Source organism: Vipera ursinii, assembly GCF_947247035.1.
Source record: "Vipera ursinii genome assembly, chromosome: 2".
NCBI lineage: Eukaryota > Metazoa > Chordata > Lepidosauria > Squamata > Viperidae > Vipera > Vipera ursinii.
The window spans coordinates 133,344,321-133,369,034 of record NC_139513.1 but is presented as its reverse complement, the minus strand read 5'-3'; the positions used below and the strand labels follow the sequence as shown (position 1 = coordinate 133,369,034).

The 24,714-nt window shown below is 40.9% G+C and overlaps 1 protein-coding gene across 1 annotated transcript in view; it reads right to left on the bottom strand.

The window, feature by feature from the left end:
- FAM20A (FAM20A golgi associated secretory pathway pseudokinase) overlaps nucleotides 1-24,714 on the bottom strand; it is a 52,676-nt gene that overhangs the window by 4,923 nt on the left and 23,039 nt on the right. Inside the window, exons 2-9 of the mRNA XM_083353180.1 lie at nucleotides 20,896-21,077; nucleotides 18,533-18,583; nucleotides 16,383-16,461; nucleotides 15,128-15,220; nucleotides 9,164-9,279; nucleotides 5,810-5,990; nucleotides 4,731-4,840; nucleotides 2,097-2,178 (exon numbers count right to left, since the gene is read on the bottom strand). Of these exons, the coding sequence (XP_083209306.1) occupies nucleotides 2,097-2,178; nucleotides 4,731-4,840; nucleotides 5,810-5,990; nucleotides 9,164-9,279; nucleotides 15,128-15,220; nucleotides 16,383-16,461; nucleotides 18,533-18,583; nucleotides 20,896-21,077 (894 nt within the window). The remainder of the gene's footprint in view (nucleotides 1-2,096; nucleotides 2,179-4,730; nucleotides 4,841-5,809; nucleotides 5,991-9,163; nucleotides 9,280-15,127; nucleotides 15,221-16,382; nucleotides 16,462-18,532; nucleotides 18,584-20,895; nucleotides 21,078-24,714) is intronic.

Below are 24,714 nucleotides of genomic sequence, written 5' to 3'. Positions count from 1 at the left end.
TTGCAAACTACATCCTTTGAATTGGATCAAGTCCCTATTGCAGCACTGATTGACTACCATTCCTGAATTCTTCTTCTGACAAGGTGTTCTCTCTCTCTCTCTCTCTCTCTCTCTCTCTCTCTCTCTCTCTCTCTCTCTCTCTCTCTCTCTCTCTCTCTCTCTCTCTCTCTCTCTCTCTCTCTCTCTCTCACACACACACACACACACACACACACCACTTCCTTGGCTTCTTTCCAAGATCTTGTGAATAGTACTTGACTATATATGCTCAGAATTTCTTAGTGCTCTGGGTTAAAATGAACAATTTCTCAGGTTCCCCAGAAAGACCTAAGCAGCTTAAAGCCAATACAGACTGCAGATTATTGGAATGCTCATGTCAGGTGCATTGATTTCCATTCATAGCTGAAAAGCTCAGGTAATATCAAGTCAGCATGTATCTCATTTAGTTCTATCCTGCTTAGAAAGACTAGAGCACATGTATGAGATCCATGGAAAGACGGAATATAACTTGCCTTATCTCATATTTGGCACACTAGCTAGGGCTATTAGTAATATCTGAAGTCCAGAGGTCCTCCAGCAGGAGCCATAATTCAGCACTGTTCAACATCTACACTGTTCAGCATCTACATGACGCTGTTGAGAGGGGCCATCTGCTTGCATGGGTTCAGGTATCATTAATACTGAAATGATAGTTGTACATCCCAAACCCAGGATGAACAGGAGATATAGTCTAGGTACTTTGCATCTTGGTATCAGGAGGTTTCTATACCCATGAGGTCTCTGAATGGATGGAGCCTGAGGCTTCCCATTCGGACTCTAATAGTCATCAGGCAGTGTGATATGATCTTGACAGCATCACATGGCTAGGGTGAGTATCTACTAAATATCACCAAACTGTGTCAATGAGTGACTTATTGTAGACATGAGAGTCAACAACTTTGAGCCCTACAGTTCAGGAAATTTAAGCTTGGCCTCCCCCCCCCAAATCAAAGCTGACTGAAACTGGCCCTGGAGAAAGAAGAACTAACACAATACTGAACCTTTCACTCTTAGCCCTGTCAGTCTAGAAGGATACTTTAATCAATGATATTGAAAGTCATTGAGAGATTGAGGAAAACAAGGACCAGCAGCACCACTATCCTGGTTCTGCCAGAGATCATCATCAAAGACAATTAATGCAATATCTGTATTGCATCCTGCCCTGAAATTCAGTTGAAGAAGTCCAGAGAATTCATTTCCTCCTTCAACCCTCTAAAGGTACAACCTGACCATCTTCTCAACAATATCCTCCAAATCAGGGAGCTTGGAGACTATGAAAATTTTCCACGTCAGCAATGCCTCTTGAAGAACAGGGACACCAGGACCTCCTTCAAGGCAAGCAGAACCACCCTCCCCCTCAAGGATTGATTTATTTAACGATCATACAGACCCAACTGTATTTTTGTCAAATTCAGAGTTGTAAATTCACCCTTCCAAACCCAATAACTGAATTAAATACTAGCCAGTAAACAAGTTCAATGGAGCTGCCCTTCCACACATGTAGAAGGTATCAATTTCAGGAAGGCCAAAAGGCAACCTACAGGCTTGATATGCAGCTGGCTACAAATCAGTTCCTGGCTACTTCAGGGACATCCGGAGAAGCTTCTGCCAAATTCCCTGGAGATGCAGGCCTGGTCATTATCAACATTCCAGGACAAGAGGATCAAACATTCTGGCATAGTACAAAGGAACATCGATTGCACTATGAGCAGCTTGAATGTAGCTAATTTATTTCTGCTGCAGATGAACCTGGCCAATTACTGCTTGTCCTGAAGTAGGTCAGTTTAAGGCAGTTTCTAGGTCTCCTCCCTTCAAAGAAAGTGTGGAGGAAAAAAGTGGGAAGGAAACAGGGCTATCAACTCCTAAGCAGGTAGGAGTTTTAGTTTAACTTGGGATTTTATCATGCAGTATTGTCTAAGTCCCATAAACAAATAAACCAATGTTATGTCTGATTATATTTTTGCAATCTATGTAACTGAAGTCCAGTTCTATCTGGAAATTGTCAAGGCCAGTGCTTAGGTGGGGAGAATGCTGATAATGGGTAGTAGTTGCCTTACCCTCTGGCGTTATCCAAATGAAGCAAAAAACCCTCATCTCCAAACTTTGTAAACATCTCGTAATGATGGCGGTCCATGTTACCTTTCAGAAGACAAAAAAGAAGAGCATGGAAAACATACGCATGCAGACCCACTTCCAATATTTAAATACAGAAATCAGCCTGGATCCGTAGATTAAGAACTGCTGATGAGAGATATCAAACCCTTTTAATATGGGAGGACCAGCAACTTAAGCAGCTTACAGAGAGCTTTTGGGTCATGTAGGCTGACAATTCAGGATGCAGACGCAGAACTGGTTTCCTTAACATGGATTCGTTGACTTTATTATGCTTTCCTTATGGCCTGTGGGGTCTTCTTAGCTCAGCTTGCAGCTGGGCCCAAGTGAATTCTTTGGATGGGGTTTAAAAAATGGACTCAATTTGAGTTCCTGGTTATACACACGTATTAATGCATGAAATGTCACTATTTTCTCCCAGAAACTAGCATGACCGTCAGTATAATTTCACAATTGCCTGTTCAGAGGAAAACCTCTTGAGTTACTTTAGATTTACAGCCAGATCAGTGTGTATACACAAAATTGCAGCCTCATTTGTTCTGTAGTTCTGTTAATGTTGCACGTTGTGGTCAATTAGGCTTTACTGCTATGCTGTGATCCAGCTAGAAACCACCATTAACAGGAAAGGCTATTAATCTTCAAGGCATGTACACTCCGGATTCTATAATAGGACTCCAGGCTTTTCAACTATTTAATTATTCCTTCCTCTGGCTGAAGCTCAGCGGAGGTAAGATATGTGGTTTCCCAAAGAGGCCAAGACTTTGACATTTGAAAGTCTGGTAAAAGTGTGCAATATCCTTTTGCCCAGTAGAGGGGAGCACAGCTGGACTGCTTTTCCTAAGTAGTGCAAATTTGGGATATATAGCACGGGTCTCCCACAGTCCCCTGGTCATTGCTTTTACATTCTTTTGATTTAAAAATTAAAGTATTTCCTGAGATATACACCAAGTCCTGCATTAATGCAAAAAAGTCCTATTATATTCAATAATTCAATGCTTTGTTAGTATATGTGTATCCAACTGTCTTGGGAGAAAAAGGTACCCTCCCCCCAAAATTGTGTGGCTAGAAGGCCTGTTGGGAGGTAAAAACAGTGATGAGAAGCAACGTTATCCATTTGCCTTCTGAAGGCCATCAAGGAATGGCAGCCATTTTCCAAGGGAGCTTACAGTAATGTCTCAAAATTCCAAACAATTGACTGGAGACATTGCTATACATTATAAAACACGTTTGCTGCCTGCTGCCAAATTCTGGAAGAATACACGATGGAAAGCAAAACATTTAGAAGGCTTGATCTGGCATGTCAACATCATTGTGAAGTTAATCCATTGGAATGGACTAGTAGTAGACAAAAATCTCTTGCCATAATGCATCTGGCATTTTTTAAATTGCCAATATCTAAACTGGAATGGATCAGTCAGTGGATGTGTAGCTTTTTTTCCTTTTGTATGACTATATAATATTCAAAGCACAGAGAAAGCATAAGAATCAGTACACCCGGGCTAGGATCTGAGGAGAAAGACTACAATTTTAATATTTGCTTTTGCTATGTTTCTATCCGATGTAGTTTGGCCATTGCAGATAAAAAACAAAAACAAAAAGCCAAGTACAAATGGAGAGTTTGAATGCTAAAATGATGGACTAAGCCAAGAAGCTTCCTGGATGATCTGGGGGCAGTCATTGTTTTTCAGTGAGAATGTTGTGAGGATAAAATAGAACTAATTGTGCAATGAACCCACTTTTGCTCTTGGAGAAAACATTAACACCCCCCCACACACACCTAAAAAAAAGTATTGCTTTCTGCTGGATTATTGATACATTCTTTGTTGTTATTGTTCAGTCACTAAGTCGTGTCCGACTCTTTGTGACCCCATGGACCACAGCACACCAGGCTTCTCTGTCCTCCACTGTCTCCTGGAGTTTGTCCAAATTCATGTTCATTGCATCATTCAACCATCTCATCCTCTGCTGTCCCCTTCTCCTTTGCCTTCAATCTTTCCCAACATCAGGACTTTTTCCAATAGGTCCTCGCTTCTTGTTAGGTGGCCAAAGTGTTTGAGCTTCAACATCTGTCCTTCCAGAGAACAACTAGGGTTGATTTTCTTTAGGATTGACTGACTGGATCTCCTTGCAGTCCAAGGGACTCTCAAGAGCCTTCTCCAACACTACAATTTGAAAGCATCAATTTTTCGGCACTTAGCCTTCCTTATGGTCCAATTCTCGCAGCCATATATATTGCTACTGGGAAAACTATGGCTTTGACTATATGGAACTTTGTTGGCAAGGTGATGTCTCTGCTTTTTAATGTGCTTGCCGTAGTCATAGTCATAGTTTGCCAAAGACCAAGCATCTTTTGATTTCATGACTGCAGTCACAGTGGCAGTGATCTTGGATATATAGGATAAGGATTTTAGCTAACCTCTTCCGCTCTCCACATTGAAATCAGAGAATTCAGCTCAGAAAGCCTGGAAAGTTTTGAATTTATCAGCATGTTCTAAGCCAGCTGTATTTCATGACACATGAAAAATTTCCACTCTTGGACAGATCCATGAGGATCACAATCCCTCCCTCTTCTTACTTACCTATTAAGAAGTCAAATATGGCCATGTCAATGATATTGAGTAGCCGGCTGCCACTGCTGTAAGGATAAATCTCCTTCATTGTATTGCAGTAGAGAGGATTTACTTCCCACCTGGGTGAAAAATCAAAGAGAAAAGAGTTGCTGCTGGCATCAGCATTCTCCCCATTCTCTGTCTTTCTTGAAAACAGAGGGAAAAGGGAGTGGTGCAACACTGGACCCTAAAATAAAACTAAAGGTTTGGGGTCTAGCCTGCCATGTGAACCCCTGAGTCCAGGGCAAAAAGTGAATGCAGGTAATAGGCAAGGATCTTCAAAACTGTCAAGGTTTCTAAAACATCTAAAGAACATCTGTAGAGAAACTTGAGCACTCTCAACACTGTTGGGAAAAGAAGTTTCATTCATTTTCCCTCTCCTTAACACAATCATGATAATAATGGGCCCTCCACAGTTGTATTTATATTTTAAGGTACCGTAAGCCTACATTTAATGTTTTTGATTTTTCACGTTTATATCTTGATTTTCCTCAATGAACTTAAGATAATGCACATGAGAGATGGTTTTTTGTGTGTGTGTCTTATCCCACTGCAGCAACTCAAAGGCCTCAAACCACCCGAAGAGCTTCAGAAGCAACATTTATGCAGACTGGGTTAGTAAGACAATTAATTTTTTAAAGAAAAAAAATTTTTTACTCTTCCTACAGGCATACCCACACACCTCTTCATATATCAGCTCTTGTTGGACTTCCTGGAAGCTGTTATTTTATGACAGAAAATAGAAACAGCATTTATTACTAGCTTGGCTATGGTGGTTAGGACTTTTGGTCCAAATGCATTTGGTTGCTTCTGGATGGGCCAGATTAGGAATGCAAAATGGAGGTGCGAGCTAAGCCCAGGGAATTAAGTGAGACTTACCCTCCAGTAACTCTGTCTAGGATTACATCCTTGTTTCTCTTCTGCACAAGCAGAAGGACCAAGGGCCTTTCTGAAGCTGCCCTGCTCAATAAACGTAGCATAGCATGTTTTTGAAAGCATAGCCTTGGTCTGAGCAGTAAGCAAAAAGAGAGGTCCATTTACCCACTTACTCCTCTTTTCCTGCAAAGGTATAAGATCGGATCCACGGATTAGGGATGGAGATTCGTGGTGCCAGGTTGAGAGAAGGCAGGAAAACCGAGAGGGAACCTTCCAACAGGTGAGGGTTCCCACAGACGGCGTATTCTGTTTTGCACATGTAAGGGCACTTCGCAAAGAAACAGACATTGCTGGCTATAAAGAGAGGAAGCTGTATGAGACTCAAGACTGACGCAGGGACAGAGGTTGTCCATAACAAGCCACAAGGACATTAGAATGAAGACATGCTTATTGTGAAGACATTATGCAAATGGTGTGATTGCATATTGACACCTCATGCCCATAAGTTTATTTATTTATTTATTTATTTATTAATAAAATTTATATGGCTGCCTAATTTATGGCGACCCCAGGCAGATTACAAAACACCAGTACAAAAACCAGTAAACCTCCACTCATCTGGTAACAACAATCAAACCAGTGACTTGATGGAACTCTTTATCACTCTGTTGGCAGGTCTGTTGGCAGTACCATGTCTTCAGGGCTTTTTGACCATTGTCAAAGTGAGGGCCCATCTTATCTCTGCAGGGATGATGTTCCACAGAGAGGGAGCCACCACAGAGAAGGCCCTTGCAGTAGACTGACCTCCTTAAGAGAGTGGAATCATAACAGTCCCCGCCTCTCTGTCTTGGTGGGTTGGGTAGATATGATTGGGAAAAGATGGCCCTTCAAAGTTGCATTATGTAGTAATAATAAGGCCCTTAAAACTTGGTTTTGTCATAGGGCTGTAATGTCTGTGAAATAGTTGCATTGTGTCTTAAGGTTTATAAGTATTTTTTATTTCAGTTTTTAACTATTTTAATTGCATGTTTAATGCTTTTGTTTTTAATTATTTTGAATATTTGTTTTTTGTGAGTCACCTTGTGTGATGGGAGGGCTATTTATTACTGCTTAGTACAATTATGATGTCTAAACGGTGTTCAGAGATTTAGCTGCTAGGGAAGTAGGATAGAACTAACACTTGCTCTCCCTGATAGCTAAATACGAGAGTCTTTCCAATGTGACAAATTTTCTGGGTACACAGGTTTTATATAAACATGCGGGGTATCTGTGGATACTTACACCTGGAGAAGAATATCTCAATTTTGTTGCATTTGCTCATTTGGCTAGTTAATTCAGCTTTTCCAACTAAATTTAAGATGATCAGGTTTATTCTAGTAAAGCGGGAATACTGACAAAGTTGCTCCCATTTTGCCTGGTTAAACCTAGAGCAATCCTGGTCATACAAAGTGGAAAGCAAAGCCTGGAGTAAATTTTGCAAGAATCTTATGGGTATAGCCATCTGTCAAAACATCTCAGAATCATAACAGCTGGTGACCTCTGGCTTGGCCTGTACTAGCTTGTCCACAACTTTTAGAATGGCTGTCAAAATTTGCATGCTACTACAGTGAAGCTGAGTATTTGTATCTATTATTTTAAATTCTTAGATTGTTGTGTGGCAAGAGAAAAGCTAAAGAAGACCGATTCACCAGTAGTGCTGGAAAAAGGTAGCTCTCAGTCATGAGAGTATTGAAAGTGATACCTCTTTAGCAGTTGAAACATTTATTCTTGTCCATCTCCAATAGAATAATTGGTTTTATTCATGCTGAGGTGGGGTACAGAAATGTGTTTCTTATTCGAGGAAGTAGAAAGGTGATATAATTTGAACATCTCAATTTAAGATGCTGCCATTGTGCTTTCAAGTCATAAATAGCTTGTGGCATGACTATTTAAGGAAACTTTGGAAGATACCCCCACTGTCCCAGCTTCATCTTCCTAGAATATTGCAGCAGGCCTTCTTCTGTACAATTTCCATAATATGAAATGTATCTTAGAATTATAGGGTTGGGAGGGACTGTGGAGGTTTCTAGTCCAACCCTTTACTCAAGCAGGAGACCTTATAGCATTCCAGACAAATGGTTGTCCAGTCTCTTCTTGAAAACCTCTATTTATGGAGCACCCACAATTTCAGGAGCCAAGTCATTCCACTGATTAATTGTTCTTACTGTCAGGAAATTTCTCCTTATTTCGAGGTTGGATCTCTCTTTAATGAGCTTCCACCTTCAGGTGTTTTGGGAGAATAAGTCAATCCCTTTTTTGTGACTATACCTCAAGTACTGGAAGACAGTTATCATGTCATCCCTAATCCTTCTCTTCTTTAGGCTAGATATACCTAGTTTCCTTAACAGTCCACCGGTTTAGCTTCCAGAGTCCTCATCATCTTTGTTCTTCTTCTCCACACTCTTTCTAGGGTCCCAACATCTTTTTAATATTGTGGTAACCAGAACTGGGCACAGTATTCCAAGGGTGGCTTCATTAGTGTAGTATAAAGTGGTACTATCACTTTATGTGATCTTGATCACTTCTCTCTTTTGATGCAGCCTAGGACTACATTGGCTTTTTTGGCTGCTACAGCATGCTGCTGGCTCATAGTTAAGTAGGAAACCTAGGTCCCTCTCATACTTACTACTATACCATATGGCTCCATGTATATCTTTATACTTCAGAAAACCTGTGAAGATGCTACAGCATCATAGTCTGGTTTGGAAGCATCACTGCTTCAGACAAGAAGGTGCTGCAGAGTGGTGAGGATGGCTGAAAAGATTATTGGCAGTTCCCTCCCTTCCATCCAGGACATAGCACAGAAGCATTACTTGAGCAGGGTCCGTAAGATTGTCTGGGACACTACACATCCTCCTCACGACCTGTTTTCTTTGTTACTTTCTGGGAGGAGGCTCCGTGGTATCCGAAGCAAAACATCCAGATTCAATCACAGTTTTGTTCCATACAGTATTAACCTTGTGAACTCTAAAGCTTCCTCCTTCCGTTATGTGTTCAAGATGAACAGTGATTAATATTCATATGGTACTTATATGTAAGGGTGTAGGTCTCTAAATATGTTGTATATAGTATGTTTAAATATGTGTTATGTATGTGTACACTTTGAGAGCAAGCAAATAAATTTCATTTTTAATGTGTGCTATTGTGCCCACAGTAAAAAAAAAGACAGTAAAGGTTATCTATCTATCTATTATCTATCTATCTATCTATCTATCTATCTATCTATCTATCTATCTATCTATCTATCTATCTAAGGTTATCTATCTATCTATCTATCTATCTATCTATCTATCTATCTATCTATCTATCATCTATCTATCTATCTCTTTCACCAGGAATTTTAATGTAAACTGATTATAGTTCTTAATTTAATTTATTTCATGTTTTCAACTGTTTATAATGGTCTTATTTTTTAAAAAAAATGTTGCTAGCCACCTTGAGTACTCACCGGTAGAAAGACTGAATATAAATCTATAAAAGAAACTTACCTGGGGAAATAAAAAAGACACTTTGTAAGATTTCATTCTTTGTCATTTCTAAAATTTCTTTTGTAATGTTAATCATTCTCCCAGCTGCTGGAGGGACACGACGGAAATCCAGAATTCTGCAAAGGGCAAAATGTATTGCTTAGACCAATGCAAATCTCCTTTTTGTTAAACTGAATCTGGTCTATCTGTTAGATTTTGTAAACTTTAGCATAATATATTTGCTAATCTGCCATTGTGATGGTATAATCCATAGCAACTTCCTATATGGAGAAAGTTTACTTTCCATGTTGTTCTCACAACGTCCTTTGAAGGTTGACTGTGCTCCACAGAAAAAATCTATAGAACATGACCATATTCAGAATATTGACTGCCAGCTGAGAATAAAGAATAGGATGGCCAAGGCTGTTGTATTAGTTAAGTTTGGGCTGGATTAATTTTTCTGCAAGTATTCAAAGAAAGAACTTGCAAATTGGGCATGAAAGTTCTCTAACAGGATGGAGAAGACTGTGCTCATTTAACTTCCTTGATTGGGCTTCTGTCAGATTCCTAGCCAACTAGAAAATGGCAACTATTTTCTCTTGATATATATGTAAGTAATTTTGAGTTTCAGGAAACTTCAGAGCAAATAAGTAGTCTTAATGAAAACAAAAATAGGGTAGGGTGAAGCCAAATGCTTAACTATACAGAAGGCTGAAAATATAGTATCTTTTGTATCTTGATCAGAATGGAGGACTTGTGGGTTCAATGTGGGCGCTTCACTTTCTAAAGTTGGATGTTGACACATTTCTGCAAGCAAGGATGGGGTATTGCAGTAGTAACTTAGTTAAATGTTTCCCAATATGAGGTTTCCATGGTAGGTTAGTGAAGAAGCTCATGTACTATAGGCAAATGAGCCATGTTTTAATCCCAGGGAAGGGGAAAATCTTAGAGTTGTTCTCATCACAAGAATGATGAGCACTGAAGTACCAGGCTGGAGAAGACCAATGAGCCAAATTGAACTTAACTTTCTCCCCGTTTGAACACCATTTTATTGGTATAATACTCTAAGAATGCAACTCAGAAATTTCAGACATTTTTAATATTCTAAGAATTATAGTCCCCATACATTTGCAGAATACACTGGGAAAAGCTAAGCTGGTGACACCACTGCTCTGATTCATCATAAGACAATTTCTTCTGTAACAAGGATTTCCAGGAATGTAACTTGACTGGACTGAGAATTAAAACATTTTGATCTTTAATAATAGCACAGATGGAGACATTTCATCAAGAGCAGCTATTCTAACCTATTATAGTCACCTTATGGGGAGGGGGGGATAGGCAGCATAAAAATGTAATAAATAAATAGAATAAATAAAATTATATTCTCTGAAACGTAACACTTCTCTTCATGCTGGACCATTTTGTCCTCTTTTGCATCAGAATCACAAATTAAGTAAATTATCTAAAAGGTCTGGAATTATACAAATTACCCAAAGAAAGCAATAGTATGATACAATATTCATAGCTCAAACAAAGAGAGTTTCATGTCGTATGCCATAAGAGTGTTAACACTGGAAGCTGCTACTAATGAGAGGACCTTGGTGCTCTCTTGCTTGTTTTCTTATAGACTTTTTGTTATATCTTTGGTTCTTTAGGCATTAAGCAAGACAAAGTGTTGAAACAGCAAACAAGTTTATTAACTCAGAACAGAAGCAGCCCTAATGGCTGCTGCACAGCTATTTATATTGTTGGCCTCTAGGTGGCAACCAATACGTTTAAAGTAACAGTTTCCCACCTCAAGCCTAATTATCAGCTTGGAGACAGCCAATCTGGTTTTCGGTAACAGCAACCTAAGCAATACAGCAACCTAGGTCAGACATTAAGCAAGTAATTAAAACAGTTGTGGCCAATACATTACACTTTTCATTACCCAAATTAGGTAACCCCATCAGTGCTAGCACTGGGTGATGAAATGTCTGCAAGAACACAATGGAGCTCAGAGAGCACCAAGGTCCTCTCGTTTCAACCCTCAGCCACAAATATTCTCCTTTATCAGTAGCTGCTACTAGTATTTAACAACAGTTACCTGGATCTAAGCAAGCTCTCACTTACTTATCCTGTAATAGCTTTAATTACACAGGGAGAGTTTATTACAATTCTCCACAACCCTTGCGTGTTTGGCTGCTGCTGCTTTGTTTTCCCCAGAACTTAAGCAATTCATTAAGACATTTGATGGATGGCTCAAGTGAAACGTTAGCTGCCAGCAAGAATACTGCCCCAACTTGTAAATACTGAAATGTGGGAGATATTTCTACTGTCTGTGCTGATTAATGCCATACAGCTTGCAAAGGATGCTATGGGATCTAGTGGGGGGTTTTTTGTCAGCAATTTGGTTAGTGAGTCAGTAACTGCCAAGCAGACTGACTAATAATGGCACAGAAGCTTCATAGAATGCCCTCAAGAATTGGCTTTTTCAGCCTGCTTTTTGCAGAATAAAAACACAATTAAAGCATAGACTTGGAACTTGATCAGGACACCTAATGCATCAATCCAAGCATGATCTACCACCAGACCTGCCAGATCATCACAAGCAGAAAAAAGGGAGTTTAAGAATGCTCCAAATGACAGGTTACTATAATATACAAGCAGCTTGGAGGGAAACAGGTGGAAGACTTATCAAGAATTGGATGGATAAACAAACAATGAAACAAACATCTCATTTTCCTGGCCTTTTGGAAATGTCTAAAGACCTGGTTTTGCTATCTTGCCTGGGCCTCACAGAAGAGCATGCAGCCATGGGGCTGGTCACCACCCAGAAAGCTCTCTTCCCCACCTTTTAATTCTGAATTTTAACTTTCTTTGCCCTTTATATAATTTTATATACAGTTTTTATGTTTTTATATTTTACTTGTACATTGCCCAGAGTCCCTCTGTGAAGGAGATGGGCAGTTTCTAAATTTGATGGATGGATGGATGGACAGATTTCTAAATCTGATAAACAAATAAATAAGACTTAGGCAGCTTGAGACAGTCTCAAATTTCTTTTCATAATCATAATAGTAAAGTTGGAAGGGACCTTGGAGGTCATCTAGTGCAACCCCCAGCTCAGGCAGGAAACCCTATACCAATTCAGACAAATCGCTGTCCAGTCTCTTCTTAAAAACTTCCAGTGTTGGAGCATTCACAGCTTCTGGAGGCAAGTTGTTCCACTGGTTAATTGTTCTGTCAGGAAGTTTCTCCTTAGTTCTAGGTTGCTTCTCTCCTTGATTAATTTCCATCCTTTGCTTCTGGTCCTGCCTTCAGGCACTTTGGAGAATAGCTTGCCTCCCTCTTCTTTGTGGCAGCCCCTGAGATATTGGAACACTGCTATCATGTCACCCCTCACCCTTCTCTTCGTTAAACTACACATACCCAATTCCAGCAACCGTTCCTTATATGTTTTAGCCTCTAGTCCCCCAATCATCTTTGTTGCTCTTCTCTGTACTCTTTCCAGAGTTTGAACATCTTTTTTACATCGTGGTGACCAAAACTGGATGCAGTATTCCAAGTGTGGCCTTACCAAGGCATTGTAAAGTGGTATTAATACTTCACGTGATCTTGATTCTATCCCTCTGTTAATGCAGCCTAGCACTGTGTTGGCTTTTTTGGCAGCTGCAGCACACTGCTGGCTCATATTTAAGTGATTGTCCACTAGGACTCCAAGATCCGTTTCACAGTTACTACTATTGAGCAAGGTACCACCTATACTATACCTGTACATTTGGTTTTTCTTGCCTAAATGTAGAACCTTACTTTTTTCACCATTGAATTTCATTTTGTTAGCACCCATTGTTCAAGTCTGTCCAGATCCTCCTGTATCTTAAGCCTATCTTCTGGAGTGTTGGCTATTCCTGCCAGCTTGGTGTCATCTGCAAATTTGATGAGTTCCCTATCTATCCCCTCATCCAAATCGTTGATGAAGATGTTGAAGAGCACTGGGCCCAGAACAGAGCCCTGGGGCACCCCACTACACACTTTCCTCCATGTAGATGCAGTTCCATTGAGGACCACATGCTGAGTACGGCCTGTCAGCCAGCTACGAATCCATCTGGTGGTGATGCTATTTAACACACATTTTTCTATCTTATCAAGTAGTAGTTTGTGATCTACTTTATCAAATGCCTTACTGAAGTCCAAGTAAATTATATCCACAGCATGATTTTGTTTGCCTCTAGGTGCTTGCTGATTCGTTGTTTGATTATCTTTTCCAGAATATTCCCAGGTATTGAGGTCTGTAGTTTCCTGGATCAATTTTGTTTCCTTTTTTGAAGATGGGAACTACATCAGCTCTTTTCCAGACCCTTGGTAGTTCTCCAGAGCTCCAGGATCTTTGAAAGATATAGTTCAGTAGTTCTGAGATCACATCTGCCAGTTCCTTGAGAACCTTGGGGTGTAATCCATCTGGTCCTGGTGATTTGAACTCGTCTAGGCTGGACAGGTGCTCACTTACCATTTTCTTAACTATCATAACTTGTGTTTTCCCTCTTCTTGGTTACATTTCATTTGTAATATGTGAACTACGAACCTATTATGTTCTAGAAACCTAGAATGATCTGAAGTAAGAAATGACCTGTCAAATAACTAATAGTAATTTGTTAAATAATTACCTATTAAACCTGCATGCTGAATGACTATGGGCAGTTCACAACAATTGAAGAAGTTAGAATAAAATCAGTAAAAATAAAGATAAAACAAATGTCTATGGAAACTTATCTGACAAGTTTGCACAGTGCTTTAGAAGAAAGATGTATACTCTAAAACCAACGGGAAATTGCATTTTCCTTTCTATCACAACCCCATGCTTAGGCCACCACAATTTTCCTCATCCCACAGGTTCTTTTATGAACCTAAAGATGGCCAGAGAGCACAAATCAATCATCAAATCATGCTGAGCACAAAATGATGAGGAAACTACTATACACCCTGCTTGTTTTTTCACTCCTTTGTCCAGGGAAGACATCATCATTCACTAGGAAAATGTAGTTATATCAGCAGTAGGAGTCAGCAGATCCCCAATGTGGCTGAACTATGACTCCCAGCAGCCCCAGAAGCTTGGCTAAAGATGAGGGGTGTTGGGAAGTATAGCAACTTGGAGGGCCACAGATTTGTCACCCCTGATCTAGACTAATCAGCATTGGTTCTTGAAGGTTTTAGACAAGTCCTATCTGGAATGAGAGGAAATTACACCTGGGAATCCTTTCCAGGTAGTTCTCGACTTATGACCAGCTGCTTAGCCACTATTTGAAGTTACGGTGGACCTCCCCAAAGCTACTTATGACTCTTATTCAAAGTTCCAATGGCCCTGGCTGTTCCCCTCCTGGGGTCACATGATCACATTTTCGGCATTCAATAACCAGACTGTATTTATGGCTGTTTGCAGCATCCTGCAGTCATGTGACCATAATTTGCAACATTTTTTTTGTTGGAAACTGGTGTTCACTTCCAATTTCTGCAAAAACTGCCCACTGAGGACAATGGATTCGCTTAACAAATGTATGTGTTCGCTTTACAGATGCTGTGTTCATTTAACGACAGCAGCAAGAAGCTTGTAAAATCAGGCAGAGTCACACGGAGACCCACAGAATAACCAGCATGACTTATGGCCATAATTCTGGGCTCAGTTATGGTTGTGAGTCAAGGACTGTATACAGAACACAATTTCTGTCCCGAATGATAGTTCTGCCCAATAATGTGATTTTTTCTCCCCTATCAATACTTATGCTGATGAAACTTAAACTTTTTAATGGCCAAAAGGGAAGAGCAGAACATTCATTCCATGACACAAATAGCTTTAAAATTTGTGGCCTATGAGTAAAGGCTGATACCTACCCTCATTGCTCACACTGTTTTGTCTCCTGTGCCTTTTGCCTCGCCCCTCTGAAGCTGCAGTCAAGCTCTTTTCTAGACAAATAACTCAGGAGGTAATTATCACTTGGGAATTACCTGTCTAGGTGGAAGGCAGCGATCTCTGCATTGTGTCTCTGAAAGTCAACAAAGTAAAAAAAATCTTCTGGAGTCTCCTCGTCTCGGTTCTGTCTGAAGAAAATGTCCAGGTAATTAACAGGAAAGAGATTGTGTGTAAAACAAAATATCTTTCTGATATTTTTAGACATCTTTTTAGACATCTTTGTGTCTAAAAAAAAATCTGACAGTAGCTAGAAAGAAAGAAGGATTCCCTTCTTCTCTTTCTGCTTTTCAGCGGCTCAGATCTTCTTGGTTCCCTCGTGTTCTTCTAGACCTGGTCTTATGCTTAAACTAACCAGCACCACTAATATGCGTAATAATAATAATTGAGAAGACTAAATAGCCATGGTATGGAATTGGGGTCCAACAATGACAGGGGTTCAGCAACTATGGCAACTTGACGACCTGTCAGATCTGGGAGTTGAAGTCCACAGGTTGTAAAGTTGCCATAGTTACCCACTCTTATGCTATGTTTCTTCTGTTGCCTTCCCAGATTGGCCCATTTGTCTAGTTGAGGAGGAAAGTTGCTATTCAGGTCAAAAGGGATCAGCTCAGTGGTGGGATTCAGCCAGTTCATAGCACTTCGGCAGAACCGGTAGCTATTTTTGTTGTTGTCCAGGCCCAGAATGGACTTCCAGAAGCAGCATCCACACAGAGAACCGGTTGTTCACATATTTGAATCCCACCACTCGATCAGCTCCCAGCTAGAGTCAGGACAACAGAGCAAACAGTCAGAATAACCCTCTTTTGGTAAGTTGCATTGCTCTGAACTGCCTCATCCCTCATCTGCTCTTCATTCTTTCTTTCTATATTTTTTAAAAGATGTAAATGGTCACACCTAGTTGGCAGTTAGTCGGCCAGCAACTTCTACGTATCTTCTTGCATACTCATTTTGAATTCCCTTCAAAATCTTTGCACAACATTAGCTTTTCCCTGAGGTTGGGAGGAATCAAGTGTGACTGCATAGGATGCAGCTTCCAATCCCTCTTCATTCCATAGAATTGCTGAAAATCAGCACAATTTATGGACATGCAGAGGTGGGGAAAGATGAGAAATACTAAAGTAGACTTTGGGTATTTTTTTAAAAAAATTATCACACTACCTGCCACCACAAAAAGGACATAATTCAAATGCCTGCTCCTTCTCCTCCTTATCTGCATAACAACATCTATAGCTTTGCTAAAAATGTTTTAGTGAAAAGGATTCTGGCCATTTTCAAGTGAAGCAAGCTTACCTCATTGGTTTGAACATGGCTTTCCCGAAGTCTTGGAACCGCAAAACAAGTTTCAGGTGTACCCCACTGGGCTTTACAACTAAGAAACAAAAAGAGATTCAGTTCCTTGTTCGAATGCCAAAACCCAAAGCTTTTGCTTAGTAATTTGACAGAAAACACAATATCTGTCTTAAGAAAGAATTGAAATGAGCTTCTAACACCTTAAGGGATGTGGTATATGAAGATCAGTATCTAGTTTGCTTCTATATGTCGGAAGCCATTTACTATGTTCAGTAATAAGCTACATTGAACTTAAAATAGTGAAGGTCTAATTTAATAAGGAGCACCTGTCTCAAAATATGTTCAACCTACAACCCTTGAGAATTCCCTGAAAATTTCCAATAAAATATTTCTTCATTTTTATTTACTAATCGGTACTAAGTTATACTTTTTCTGCTTTGTTTATGGCCACTACTGAGCTCAAAATTTCTGTTACTAGGTGAGACAGTTGCTAAGTGAGTTTTCCCCCCTTTTACAACTTTTCTTGCCACAGTTGTCAAGTGAATCACTGCAGTTGTTAATTTAGTTACATGGTTGTTAAGTGAATCTGGCTTCCCCCATTGGCTTTGCTCCTCAGAAGGTTGCAAAAGGGGATCACATGACCCCGGGACACTGCAGCCCTCAGAAATACATGCCAGTTGATAAGCATTCAAATTTTGATCACAAAAGAAAAGAAAAAAGAGCTAAGCAGAGTCGGACCTTGTCTGGAAATCAGTAGGAAAGCTGCTGGCTAGTCAAAAACAATCTGGAAGGAGGCCCTGAGTACCATTTCCACACTATTGCCAAGGGGGATTCATGGGGATTCCCAGGATTTGACCTCGACCTGAGAGAGCTATTACTTTCGTTTTTATGATCTAACTCCTTTTTTGAAGAGGTTTCTTGCCTGGATGTGCTTCTATTGATAGAAAAATCTTGCATTTAAACACCTAAAAGCTGTGGGGTGCTTTTAGTCCAATAGAAATTATTGATTTATACCCATGTACAGGTAGTCCTTGACACAGGACCACAACAGTCCTTGACACAGGACCACAACAGAGTCCAAAATGTAAGTTGCTGAGCAAGACATTTATTGACTTTTGTCCCATTTTTCGACCTTTCTTGCCACAGTTGTTAAATGAATCACTGCAGTTGTTAAGTTAGTAACGTGGTTGTGAAGTGAATCTGCCTTTCCCATCGACTTTGCTTGACAGAAGGTTGCAAAAGGGGATCACATGACCCCGGGACACTGCAACCGTCATAAATATGAGCCGGTTGTCCAAATTTTGATCACATGAACACAGGGATGCTGCAATGGTCATAAGTGTGAAAAAATAATCATAGGTCAATTTTTCCAGTGCCAATGTAATTTTGAACGGTCACTAAATGAATGATTGTAAGATGAGAACTACCTGTACCAGGTACAGGCAAAAGGAATCTGGGATTCACCTTCATTGATCCAGCTGGAAAATGCAGGGTTCAAAGTGAGCTGGGTCAATATAGCAGGCGTAACATTTCTGCCGGAAACACGCAGGAGACAAAGCCGTTTTCTTAATCTCTCTTTCTGCCTGTCATCTTTGCACTTCTTGACAGACTGCTTCAGAGGGGAGGGAAATCTGAGAGCAGGAAGAGGAGGCTTGTATCTCCTCGAGGAGGGGATCATCAGGGACGAAGGAATGTCCTTCCTTCCTCCCAGTAGATTTCTCTCCAATCTCGGTGCCCCTTTGGATCCGGTTCAAGGTCAGGAAGAGATACTGATAGTGGTTCAACAAATGCACAGCAAGCCTTTTAATAGCCGGGCAACTCCAAAGGGAAATTACACCACAGCGCTAGAGTTGCCTTTAAACATTCAGGGCTGGGTAAAACAGAGCCCTAAATAAAGCCCAAGGGTAGCACTAAGGACTTGGCTCATACGTCTCATAAACTGAACTCCATTGACTCCTGTGACACATTGGTCAAAAGCGGTAGCAGATAGAACAGGGGTCTTCAAACTTGGCCCTTTTATGACTTGTGGACTTCAACTCCCAGAATTCCTCAGCCAGGCACACTGGCTGAGGAATTCTGGGAGTTGAAGTCCACAAGTCACAAAAGGGCCAAGTTTGAAGACCCCTGAGATAGAATAGCAGTTCACCTACTTTCGGAGCAGTCGCAGGCCCCGAGCAAGGCCTTCTCATCCTGGCTGTAATCTGGAATGAAAAAAAAAAAACACCTTGGGAAGTTTTCTTACAAGGGAGGGAGACAGAAAGTAGAAGGCAGGTGAATGTCCTGCTAACAGCAGGATTGCGAGCTTCTGTGCAGGTGGGAAGGAGGAATCAGCAACGGGGAACCAACAGGACTAGCTAGCAAAATTAAATCATGGTATCACCAATATGAATTTATGAGAACTAGTTTGATCTAGTGGTTAAGGCACCAGGCTAGAAAGCGGGAGGCTGGGAGTTCTAGTTCCGCTTTAGGCACGAAAGCTGGCTGGGTGACTCTGGGCCACTCCTGCTTTTTCAGCCCAACTCACCTCACAGGGTACTTGTGGTGGGGAAAATAGGAGGAAGGTGTGTTGGATATATTTGCTGCCTTGAGTTATTTGTGAAAATAATAAAGGCAGAATAGAAATGAATATAATATACAATAGATATAACAGCGTTCTGTGCGCCTTTGGCGTCTACTCATGCCGGCCACATGACCACGGAGACGTCCTCGGACAAGTGCTGGCTCTTCGGCTTTGAAACGGAGATGAGCACCGGCCCCTAGAGTCGGAAACGACTAGCACGCATGTGCGGGGGAAACTTTACCTTTTTAGATATGAATGAATGAATGAATAAATGAATGGATGAATTTATGAATTACAAATTATTTGTATGATTATTTGTATGATGATGTCATCAGGACCACCACATCATTGTGGCTTTTCTCAAACTCCCCAAATACATTTTCTGTGGGATTCATTCGGGTTTCACTGCAAGTAAAAACCAGCCGAGAGGGTTCTACTGTATCCAATAATTTCTACCACTGCCCCACACAGATGCAGGTAGTCCTCAAATTATGACTACAAATGGGACCAGAATTCCTGTTGCTAAGCAAGACAGTTATCAAGTGAGTTGTGCCCAATTTTACAGCCGTTTTGCCATGGTTATTAAGGGAATCACTGCAGTTGTTAAGTATATCATGTGGTTATTAAACAAATCTGGCTTCCCCCATTTTCTTTACTTTGTTGGAAGTCGGCTGGGAAGGTCACACATGGCGATTACATAACCCTGGGATGCTGCAGCCATTGCAAATATGTGCCAGTTGCCAAGCACCCGAATTTTGACCATGTGACTGTGGAGATTCTGCAGTGGTCGTAAGTGTGAGGACTGGTTGTAAGTCACATTTTTTTTCTGCACCATTATAACTTTGAACCGCTGCAGAATGAATATCTGTAAGCTGTGGACACCCTGTACTACATTGGGAAAGGGTATGCAAAGCAGTTGGGGTAGAATTTTCCCTTCCAGAAAATTCTCTTTCTTCCCACTTTTTCTGACTGCACTCTCAATTTCCTTTCCAACAGATTCCCTTACACAGTTCCTTCTGATTACGTGTTTCCTTTTGTGTTTAATGCTGCCTGATGCCTTTTGAAAAGAAATTAAAATCAGAGGAACCCCACTACTGAAGTGTTTGCTCTTTTACAAGAACAGACATTGCCACTGTAATAATTTAGCCAGCCTTCTTCAAAATAGGTTGGAATACGCTGCTTCACTCAAATGTTATCTTGGGTGTCGTTCTCCAAAGAGCAGGGAGGGGCACAGAAATCTGGGAGAAGCCACAATGATCCGATTTACCCAATGACATCATCATACAAATAATTTTCAATTCATAAACTCATGTCAGTGATATCATGAAACCAACAGTGCACAGTACATCACTTGTGGGATTGTGTCATGACAGATGTGCCATCACTTGCCTCCCTTGCCCCGCCCTGTAGATGGGATCAGGACAACAATTAAGTTTATTTAACCATATTTACGTGCAATTAAAACATCTGAAATCTTCTGACCCTATGCAACCCTGAGAGGCAAATTGGGATACCAAGCAATTAACCATTCTTAATTGATTTGCAGCCCTACCTGTGATCAGGGCATGAAGCACAAGAATATGAACTGTATGTGGCTGAATTCTACAGATTCTAACTCTTCATGCATCCTAGTGGTCATCTGGATTAATTTTGCATCCCAGATCTGGTACCCTAACATTTCCTAACAAACTTCCTAACAGTGAAATTTAGAAATTTCCTAACAGCAAAAACGATTGACCAGTGGAACAGCTTGTCTTCCGACGTTGTGTGTGCTCCGTCACTGGAAGCTTTTAAGAAGAGACTGGACACCCATTTGTCTGGAATGGTATATAGGTCCTCCCTGCTTGAGTAGGGGGTTAGACTAGAAGACCTCCAAAGTCCCTTCCAATTTGGTTATTCTGTTGTTTCTGTTATTCCAGCCTTCCTTTAAGAAAGATCCAAAGCAGTACTTACCAGCACTGATAGTATTAAACCTCTGTGTGTCCCTAAGGAGTTGATCAACCATAGGGCTGGCCCGTGGATACAAGGCATGACGATTGATCCCCAGGTGGAACTGGAGCCAGCTTGCCTGGTGTCGGAACTGAACCACTGAACCCACGGTTAGGTTGCGTTCTTCTCTGTAAACCTGGTGTCTTCTGAAATACATGGAACAGAGAACCTGGGTTTATTCAAATATTAAAAAAAAGGTCTTGAAGTAATTCTTGCTAATATAGGTAATCCTCAAATTATGATCTCAACTGAGCCCAAAATTTCCTTTGGTAAACGAGGCTGTTGTTAAGTGAGTTTTGTCCCATTTTAATGACCTTTCTTCCCTCAGTTGTCAAGTAAATCACTGCAGCTGTTAAGTTAATAACCTGGTTGCTAAGTGGATCTGGCTTCCCCATTGACTTTGCCTGTCAGAAGGTCCCAAAAGGTGATCACATGATCCTGGGACACTGCAACTGGTATATTAAATACATGCCAGTTGCCAGGTGTCCAAATTTTGATCATGTGCCCATGGGGAATCTGCAATGGTTGTAAGAGGTTATAAGTCATTTTTTCCAGTATCGGCGTAACTTTGAATAGTCACGAAATGAATGGTTGTAAATCAAGCACTACCTGTAGATAATTTGTCCAAAGAGATCCAAGCTTCAACCTAGAGAATTAATAGGCTGGACGTTGCCGTCCTTGCAACAAACCATGCTGGCCCAAGTGAACAATTGGTCGGGCTACTATCTCTCTTCCTCATTTCCTTCTCCCAACTGCTGGCAGCACATCTGATCCTTTTAGCAACAGCAGACAATGCCAGTTAGATTTCCTAAAACTCAGTTTACAGATACCATTGCTGTTTCTGCTTTCCACTATGCTCGCAATTTTACTTACCATCATTCATTTAGTGACTGCTTGAAGTTACAATGGCATTGAAAAAGTGACATGTGACCAGTTTTCTCACTTACGACCACTGCAGGATCCCTGTGATCACATGATCAAAATTCGGGTGCTTGGCAACTGGCGTATATTTATGATGGTTGCACTATCCCAGGGTCATTTGTAACCTTCCCAGTCAGCTTCCAACAAGCAAAGTCAATGGGAAAAGTCAGGTTCCTTTAATGACCTCAAGATTCACTTACCAATTGCAGTGATTCACTTAAAAACTGTGGCAAAAAGGTCATAAATGGGGCAAAAATCACTTAACAACTGCCTTGCTTAGCAATGGAAATTTTGGGTTCAGTTGTGGCTGTCAGTCGAGAACTACCAGCGCCTGTGTGGTTTTGTGAATGTGTGAGCTTAGGGCCACCAAGAGTATTATTATTTTAGTTTAAAAGATTATTGTTTAAAATGCTTTTCAAATGAATGGAACCTGATTGCCTCAAAAACCACCTGGCACAATTATAGTTGATAACCTTGCAGTGACATCACTGCTACATCCCCAGTAGCCGTGTATACACCTATTTTTTTTTTTAAAAAAAACCTGATGGAGAGCTTGTGGTCCTATTTTTTTAAAAAAAAAACTGATGGAGAGATAAAATGACAGAGAAAAAGAAGGCGTCAGAAAGAAAAAGGCAACTGCAGCTATAGAAACATGACATCTACAGAGAATTGGAGCCTCTACTCAAAGCCTTGGTGGAGCAGTGGGCTAATGCCTCCTTAGGTAACACCAGCTGCCTGCAATTATTGCAGGTTCACATCCCACCAGGCTCAAGGTTGACTCAGCCTTCCATCCTTCCGAGGTAGGTAAAATGAGGACCCAGATTGTTGGGGGCAATTAAGCTGACTTTGTAATAATGCCGCTTGGGGGTGTGTGATAGCCCTAATAAGGAAGCATATACATAGAATGAAGGCTACTGCTAAGCTTGTAAGCCGCCCTGAGTCTTCGGAGAAGGGTGAGATATAAATGGAATTAAAATAAAAAATAAAATAAATATTTCATTTTGGCTCCACTCCTGGCTACTGATTTGCATCGAACCTCCAACAAATTAGAGTTATTAATTAATTAATTAATTAATTAATTAATTAATTCGATTTAGATGGCTGCCCATCTCACCAAGTGAACTGAGAGATTAACATGGGGTTAAAAACTTGCCAAGCAAACTAAACAATGACATAATATACTGTCTTGCATCTTGCACCTTGACTAGAGCTCCTTTAAATCGGAATCCTCCTGCATTAGACTGGAGTCCATTAACACAAGATCTCTCTGCCTTTTTCTTTTTCTTTCAGTTTGCTGGACATTTTGGAAATGGATGCTAAGAGTTGGCAGCCCAGGTTCTTCTTAGAAGCTGGGAACCTGCAGTGCAAATCTGCTTTATGATTCAGGTAAGCAAGTTCAAGAGAAATAGCCCCCTTTGGATGGTTACCCAGCCATCCCTTAATGCAGTTCCGATTCTTGTAGGCAGCAGATTTGCATTCTGTATCTTTACCTGAATCCCTGTCTAGGTCATAAAATGAATACAGGCTAATGGGAGCCAGCAGGTACTAGACAAACAAATGCTGGGTACAATTACATTTGAAAAAAATCTGAAATTGTTTCCTACACTAAGTACTCCAAGAACAAAGGTGGAGAATGGCCTATAGCTCAGAACATTCATGGTTTCAAAAACGTCTAAAAAATAACAGGGCACTGAGCTTTAACCAAACCATAATAATCCGCCAACCTCTCAGAGAAATATAAATCCAGTACAGCGTGTCAGCAGTGTCAGTGACAATTATGAAGGCCATATTTGCATGAAATAGCCAGCATTGTAGGTCCACAGTAGAAAACCCTTACTCTGTGGTGCCATCTAGTGGTCACCCAGAATTCTTGCAGCCTAGATACAGCAGCCCAGCCCTTGTGCTTGGGTTAGAGAGGAGTAATTTTAGCTTCTAACAGCTTTGGGTGTAACCTTCCCTTGTGAGCTCTGTCATGCAAACACATAAAGGAAATTAACAGAGGGCTCCTGGAAGAGCGACAAGTAGTAAGGGTAGCCCACATAACTGGGCCTTCTCCAAAAACTCCCTTTTCCTGATTTGTTTCTATTTTTTTTCTGTCCCTGAGCATAGAATTTGCTGTTGTGTTATCCAAACTGTCCTACTACACCCACTGTGGTGTTATAGTTTTAATCTGGGACAAATGAAGGAAAGTTAATGGGTTTTTCTGACTTTGTTTGTCCTCCCACCAACCATTACCTGCCAATCATTCTCTTGAATGGGCAGTGAGACGAGGATGGGGATGGAGAAGTGTAGACAGATGCTTGCAAGCATCTGCAAGCAACTCACAGGTTCCCTGACTCCCCAGCTCCCCCCAAGAGGCTGCAGGTGTTATGTATTGAGCTTTTGGGAAGACCTTATCACGTGTACGCTGGAAAGCTAACGGTTCTCCAGCAACACAGATGGGACTTTCCAGTCCAGGCTGCAGTCAACTTGGCGGGAATGATGGGTTCAATCTGATTGGTTGTTCAGACTATGGGAAACTATATAAAGACTGCATGGATACCCCTAACCCTCAGTACAGTTAAAGTTATGAATAAAGCAACTATTCTTCTGTACTCATCTGCCTGGCGTCTTTCCTGCTTTTTCGAACCCGGAACATAACAGCAGGTACAGAATTCTCGTGCGTGTTATCCTGCTCCCTTCCCATCCACGGTTGTCATCAGGGCAATTCTTGGACATCGATTTAGTGCTCTTTTTCAAAGGAGACCCATGTTCAGAAGTATCCCAGATGACAGATCACAGGCATGGAGGAAGGAATGAGTGGAGCATTGTGTGTGTGTGTGTGTGTGTGTGTAAGGGGATGTCACTGTCTCCTGCTTCAGC